The 7293-nt window shown below is 40.5% G+C and overlaps 1 protein-coding gene across 1 annotated transcript in view; it reads left to right on the forward strand.

Moving 5' to 3' along the window:
• prdm5 (PR domain containing 5) overlaps nt 1-4384 on the forward strand; it is a 53580-nt gene extending 49196 nt beyond the window's left edge. Inside the window, exon 16 of the mRNA XM_015043586.1 lies at nt 3436-4384. Within this exon, the coding sequence (XP_014899072.1) occupies nt 3436-3600 (165 nt within the window). The 3' untranslated portion in view covers nt 3601-4384. The remainder of the gene's footprint in view (nt 1-3435) is intronic.
• Nucleotides 4385-7293: the final 2909 nt, after the last annotated feature.

The raw sequence follows: 7293 nt of genomic DNA on the forward strand, positions 1-7293 counted from the left end.
GGAACAGTTTGCTCAGATGCAGTTATCTCGTTTCACTGAGATGCTAAACAGCAGGTCGTCAGCAGGAAGTTCATTTCCACATTTTCCTAGCTTGATATTTGTGGAGAAAAACGTGGATCTGAAAAAAATGTTTATCCATCCGTTCATGCGGCTCATTGTGAACTTTTCACACTGCGAGAACACGAAACCTTTTTCCAAGTTTGTTTGGTCTAGTTTCTAGTGCCAATATCTTTAGTACACGTGAAATGAGACAAAACTAACTTACAAGTAACTTTTCAGCAAGAAATGACAACATATTTATGTCTACAAATCCTTCGTATTGATGAAAAAAGTACTTAAGTGTACATAAGTACATAATAATCTGCCAGCGGAAATACATTACAAAAACACAAAATATTACCAGATATTTGTATCTTCTTTCTAGTGAAAGAAGACACTAGAAGTTTAGTTGAGTTTAGTTCATTTGACATAAGACTAAACTTGATGAGAAAGCATTAGGTCCTTTGGCAGATTGTTTCATTTATAACAAAACATTTTTCCCATAAGTGAAAAAAGTAGTAGTGGAACTGATGTTTATAAAAAATAATAATATTCAGGAATTATTTTCTAATCTCTTCATATCTTGATGAAAAGCTACTTGTCAGTTAGTCTTATTTCAAGAGTACTAAGATATTTGCACTAAAAACTACACAAAAAAATACTTGGTAAGATTTAGTTTGTTTTTTGTTTTTTTTGCAGATGTGTTCCACCTCTTTTTTTGTGTCTTTTGGTCTTTTATTTCTGTACAATATACAGCAGAAAACATAGAAAGTGTGTGTTTTTATTAATGATCGACCATCAGCAGAAGGTGGAGACTGCAGTTCCTGAATAAACATATCAAATTTAAGACCCAGAAAGCTTTAAAGCAGAAACTCCATCCACCCAGAGACTCATCTGCAGCTTTATTTAAATGTCATAAAATCAGCGTCCCACTCACAGACAATTAAGCATCACCACAAAGGCTCCCTCCTGCCCCCCCCCTAAAGATATCAAACACTCATCTGGCTTCTTTTTTCTCCAGCCTCGAAAGAGATATTTCCATGTCATTAATCTGATCCTAAGAACCAGTGGAATAACAGAAATGACATTTGGATTTTATTAAAGGAGACGGTTTATGTTCGAGTCAGACAGAAAGGGATCGCACGCTCCCAAGACGCACTTTATGGACGTGAAAAGAGAGCCTGCGGATTCTGCAAAACTACCGAAACATTGTCGAGGCTCTTTGCTCATCAGCTTCCTGTCACTGTAAAAAAAGTAAAAATAGCCCGCCGACGCTGGGTCTGCTATGCGGATTGTCGAGCCGCGTTTAGCAACAGCCAGGTAACGCGTCGATGTAGATATCCGATGTGATCCGCTTTGCTATCAGAGCGGCTGTTTAATGCCGCAGAGCCACAGATGTGTGCTGTCTGACTCTCCAAATGTAATTCGCAGATGGGAGCCGAGGACGCATGCTGAGATTCTCCCAGCTTTATGTCAAAACGGTATTCCGGCCAATGCTGGATTATCCTGATTGATATGGGGGGGAGCGAGGGGAGCGCGAGGAGTCATCAGTGTAAAATGACTTATTTAGGATAAATGTTGAAGTGCCGTACAATCTCTCCCATCCCTGAAGGGAGTGGAAGGAGGGGAGTTCTCATACTTTATGTCTTCTTTATAAATGAGCCTGTGTCACTGTTATGAAGCCAAACCTCACTATCAGCCAAAGAACTCAGCAAGTGGAAGCACAAAAGTTTTCTAACCCTTGAACTGCTTCATAATTTGTTTCCAACTCAATGTGATTTAATGAGGATTTTACACAACAGACCAACAGAGGGGAACAAAACTGTGTAGTGGAAATAAACAGCTCACATGATACAGATGAAATCTGTCTGAAGTTGTTCCTTCACCTTCTTCAAATGAAACTAAATTGGTGTCAAGTGTTTGTGCTGCAAACATTTTCATTGGTGCCGCAATCATTTCAAAGATATTAATAAATGCTTCCAGGGGTCATCAAAGGTCAACCAGCCAGTCCACATTGACAAAGTCGTATTAAACATTGTGTCAATCAACAGTGCTGCTTTTGTGCTGGTTTGGGCTGAAAAAAACAAAACAAAAAAAAAAAGAACAAATAGTTCCACTATCATTTTAAAGATATCTCTATGTTTCCAGAGGTCATCAAAGGTCAGCTGACCCAGCTACTTTTACAAAACCAAATAAACATGGCGTCCATCAACCGTGCTGGTTTTGTTCAGCAGCAGTTTAATTTGTGCCGCCATCATTTTAAAGATATTAGTAAATGTTTCCAGCAGCCATTAAAGCTCAACAGGCCAATCCACATTTATAAATTCAAATTAAATATGGTGTCAATCAGCAGTGCTGCGTTTGAGCAGCAAAAACTTGTGCCGCTGTCATTTTTAAGACTAAAAAAAGAAAAAGTTTCCAGAGGTCATCAGAGGTCAACCTGTCCTCCTTTGTAGCGCTAGTTTATTGACACCAAACATGCTTCCTTCTGTAAATGTTGGGGAGCTGGTTGACCTTTGATGACCTCTGGAAACATTTATCGATATCATTCAAAGCGTGGCGGCACAAAGAAAAAATGTTGCTGCACAAACGTTGACACGGATTTTGTTTAATCTGTTTTTGTTTAAATAAAATCAAGTGCAGAAAGATTGTCTGTAAATCACCTCATTAGTTAAACTAAGTCACTTGTGTCTAATGTAATCTCAGCGTAAATCCAGCAGCTTTATATTAATCTGAGGCTTAATGTAAAACATACCTAAAATTAACTAAGAAACATTGAGACAGGAAGGTTGAAGAAATGTAACAACTGCACCAAAGTACATGAAAGATATAAAATCTGAATAAAATAAAACGAAGAGAAAAGAAAACGTAAAAGTCACAACAGAAAAGTCACAGTGTCAGACCTCACTTGAATGCCAACAAAAAAAAAGTTTTAAGAAGCGATTTAAAACGACCCAGACTGTGGGCAGATCTAATCTGAAGGGTATCTTATTCCAGAGAATGGGAGCAACAACGGAGGAAGAACGACTTCCTTTGCTCTTAAGTCGAGGGACGTTTAATAGCAACTGGTTGAGTCCAACTGTGACTTTAAAATTGATCGTTAAGGATGCTCTCCTTCCAGTCTGACCGACGTGAAACGGGCAAACTGGAGGACGTAACACAAACACTTCGAACTTTTACCATTTTTACCTCTAAACGTCTTTCAGAATCCAGCGTGTCTTTGTGTTGATCTGTCTCGTAAAATTCCAATAAAATCTAAAGAAACTCCTGATGTAAAGTGACAGTATGCAAAAACATTCAAGGGATACGAGTACTTCTGCAAAGTGGTAGTTCTTCTAGCTCTTCAGTTTGCTGCTGTCATGACCCCTATCAGCCCACATTTGTCCTGTGTTGCAGGTGTGTGACCTCTCCTTCAGCCTGAAGAAGATGCTCAGCAGACACAAGCTGACCCACAACCCCAACCGGCCCATGGCGGAGTGCCAGCTCTGCCACAAGAAGTTCACTCGGAACGACTACCTCAAGGTCCACATGGAGAACGTCCACGGCGAGACGGAGAGCTAAAGCCAATTACAGGAGCACAAGCGAGATCCCCGAGATAAAACCCCGTCTCGCGTTTTACGCACCCGTAAAGTACGAACATGTAGAGATGAACAGATAGCTGGAGTTATTGGCATTACCGATAGAGCCATGTAAGAATATGGGAAACATTAAGGCAGGCATGTGGAAACTGAAAGTTTCTGCCCCCCCCTCCGCCTCCTCCCTCAAGTCCTTCTTCGTCATCCTGTTTCCGCATTATTTTTAATATTCGAACAAACAGATTCCCATATGTTATATATGCCTCCGGAGCCGCTGTGTCTGCTCCCAGGAATGTCTTGCATTTCACGTCAAATCCTTCCGACCTCTCGTTCTTTGTACGGTTTCAACCAGAGCTCGTTGTAACCTCGACGTACTTTTGTGGCCAGCGGCCAAGTTCTGAAGGAAACCAGTGAGCCGATTCCCTTTGGGTTCCCTCTCCTGGTTTTATTTGCATCCGTTCACAGTGCCTTTTGTTAAAAGTGACACCTGCTCTTAGGGGGCGTCCAGACCTCCTTTGGATCTACGCCTTTTATTTCTGGAGCTTACTGTACACGCGATGGAGCCGGACCAGTGAAAGCAGGAAGTAGCTGTGCGATCTGCACCGACTCACAACTTTCAGCTTTTGTTTACGTAAAACCCAGAAAGTAGAAACAAGCTTTCATCAGTCAGTTCTGCAGCTTTGTTGTTCTGGATCTACTTTACTCTTTCACTGTTTTAAGGGGGGTTAAAGTTCGATCTATGTTTGACATAAAGGGTTTTTGGGAAAGCATTCGCAGCCCTGGAACTTTTTCTTTTCTTTTCGTTTTTTTTTTTTTTTTTTTTTGGTGTTACAACTGCAAGCATCAGTGTATTTTAGTGGGATTTTTTTGGAGTTAGACAAACACAAAGTAGCACAGAACTTTGAACGGTGTTTTTCTTTTACAAAAGGAAAGTCTGAATAGCACTGCAAAAACACAAANCCTTNACAAGTAATTTTTGTTTCTAATGCAGATAGATGTCTTAGTGTACTTGACATAAGAGAAAATCAACTTACAAGTAATTTTTCAACAAGATTTAGGAGCTTGCTTTAAGTCAACAATTCCTTAATATTGATGAAAAAGTTCTGATACGCAACAAATTTCCGAGCACCAAAAGAACAGCTGTGTGTCTGCTTAGTTTAAATAGCACTTTGGTTAACTATTCATCAATTAGTTGTGCTGGATTTTATTTAGAGGAATCAGAATAAGGGTGGCTGAATGCTAACGTACTTAACTCCCTGTTCAGATTCTCGCTGTAACGGTTTGCAAACCCTAAACTTGTCCAGTCTGTTTAATGGTTCTATTTTGTTTTGGTCTAACACATGAGGTTTGCTGTCATGATGTTTATGGGGTGTGAATACTTTAGGAAGGTACTCTTTGTTCTCTGTTTTCAGCAGAATCTGCCTTTTGAACTCCGTCATTAGTGTAAGATGAATGGACTCAGAGTTCAAAAGAAGTTTTTTCGCCACATATTTGTGGACAAATCAGCTTCCTAAAAAAGGAACTAAAGAAGAACCAAAGTTTTTGTTTATGTTCATTAGACTCTTTAATCTCTCTTCATGTGTAAGTCGCCCAAGATGTTGTGCCTTATAAAATATGTTTACATGCTTTTCTGTTAATCCTTGTTAAATACAGTTTCTTTTTTTTTTTATGTTTCAGGAGCGTTTTCTTCTTCTTCTTCTCCTTCTTCTTTTCCCAATGCTATTCCGGCTTCCTCCTTCCTTCCATGTTCGGCGTCCTCATGATTAATCCAGCTGTTTGTGCCGCATCTGGAAAATGTGAATTGTCACTTCACACTTTTTGTGTTTTCAGATGTTATGAAACCTCATCACCTACCAAAACGTCCATTTCTTCCCCACTTACTCTAATTACGTGTTTGTGAACTGTTGACACTGAGGGGGGAAAAAAAAAAACAAAAAAAACATCGGCTTTGAGAGTTGATTAAAAGCGTTCATTTCTCGTTAATCTAACCCCTATTCTTAGTTTGGCAGTCTGACGGGAGTGGAGGCTAATTAAGGCTCTTTTTTTTTCCCTCCTCTCTTTCTGAGGCCACAGTCACCACTCGCCTGATCTGTAAAGCCACACACTAAAGAGCGCCTCTGATGGTTTCCTCTCTGTGGATGCGGAGACTCTTTCTCACGTCCATCCCCCAGCTCCTTTCGGTATCTCCACGCTGAAATCTGTGAGATTCTCACGAGCGGCGAGGAGAAGCTGTTCTCATCATTAGGCCTGGTCGTTCATGCTTAATAAATCTTACCGTGTGTGCGCGCTCTTGGCTTCCTGAAAACATCTAACTGCTACAGCATGTTTCGGTGCGTGTTTTTTAGTGTGACTGTTTGCTCAGCAATTAACTCATTTCTGCCTCTCATGTTCAATTACATCCGCGCTTATGAGCCAGAAACAAAAGCCGCAGGACGTCTCCGGCGTTCATGCCAGGGAACACGGTTGGCTCTCCTCGTTCCCTTGGAGTTGGGTTGACCGCATGGCAGTGAAGGGCGCGTCCTGGCGACCGGGCCTCTGCCCGCTTGTGCCACCAACCTACTGCTCTCTAGCAAAGAGGGCTCCGGTCCAGACTGATGCACTTTCAGTCTCCAAAGTAGCATTTTATGCTGCAGAAGCAGGGAATTGGTTAGTAATGGATCCCATTTCGATGCTATGTGGGACTAAATGTGAGGAAAGGAAGTTTGTGCAATGAGTCCTGTTGCATGAATACATGCGGTGCTCATCATGCACCACCATGACATTAGAATAAAACAATTAGGAGACACCATGAAATGTTCAGTAGCCTCCAAAGAAATATTTAGTTATCAATAGCTGCATTTTCATTACGAATGTGCGCAAAACTTTGTCTATCTTCTGCTAATGTCGAAAAACCACAACTTAGCAATTGTGGACTTGCCATCATCCACAAAAAGCAAATAAAATGTTGTGTCGTAGTCTTTGTGGATTGTGCCGGTGACAACATCCGGTTGTTGATCATGTGACTCGTGTGATGCAAAAAAAGTGTTTCCATGGCAATTTTGCAAAATAAACCAATTTTTATATGATCAAAACTTTTTATCAATAAAAAAGTTTTTTTTGTTTGTTTTTTATTGATGTGTCTTAATTAAGCAAATCTATTTTCGAAACGTCAAATCACGCTGTTATATGTTCTCTGGAAAAGAAGGAGATTCAGTTTCAGGCGAATGCCAAATTTTCTGCTATTTTTTTCTGGCTGTGGAATAAGTTACGGCGCCCTAATCTTTAATTCTAGTTTTACCACCTTTGAGTGAAATAACTTCAGTGAGAATCTTTTCATACCTGTCTGCCAGTCTGTGACATGTTTGAGGAAAATTTCCCAGAGTTTTGGATTGTTTTTGGATGAGAAACAATGTGTGATGTAGCCGTCCTCTGGTTCTCAAATGTCCTGAAGCAGCAAAAGCACCACGTTAGTGCAGACTGCCTTGATTAGGCTGATGAGCTTCACCTGTGCTTGAAGTCATACAAACATTTACAGACAACTGAAGAGACCACAGAGAGGAGACACAGTATTTGTGTTTTGGAAGAAAACCATCTTTAGCTAAACTGCAAATGTTTTTACCTTCAGGAAAACCCACATTTGAAATCGAACTCTACTGATCACCGTCGATTAGGCTGGCTGTCCAGTGAGGCACTGGATGGA

Source organism: Poecilia latipinna, unplaced genomic scaffold, assembly GCF_001443285.1.
Source record: "Poecilia latipinna isolate Pla-1442-1.1 unplaced genomic scaffold, P_latipinna-1.0 Scaffold641, whole genome shotgun sequence".
Taxonomy (NCBI): Eukaryota; Metazoa; Chordata; class Actinopteri; order Cyprinodontiformes; family Poeciliidae; genus Poecilia; species Poecilia latipinna.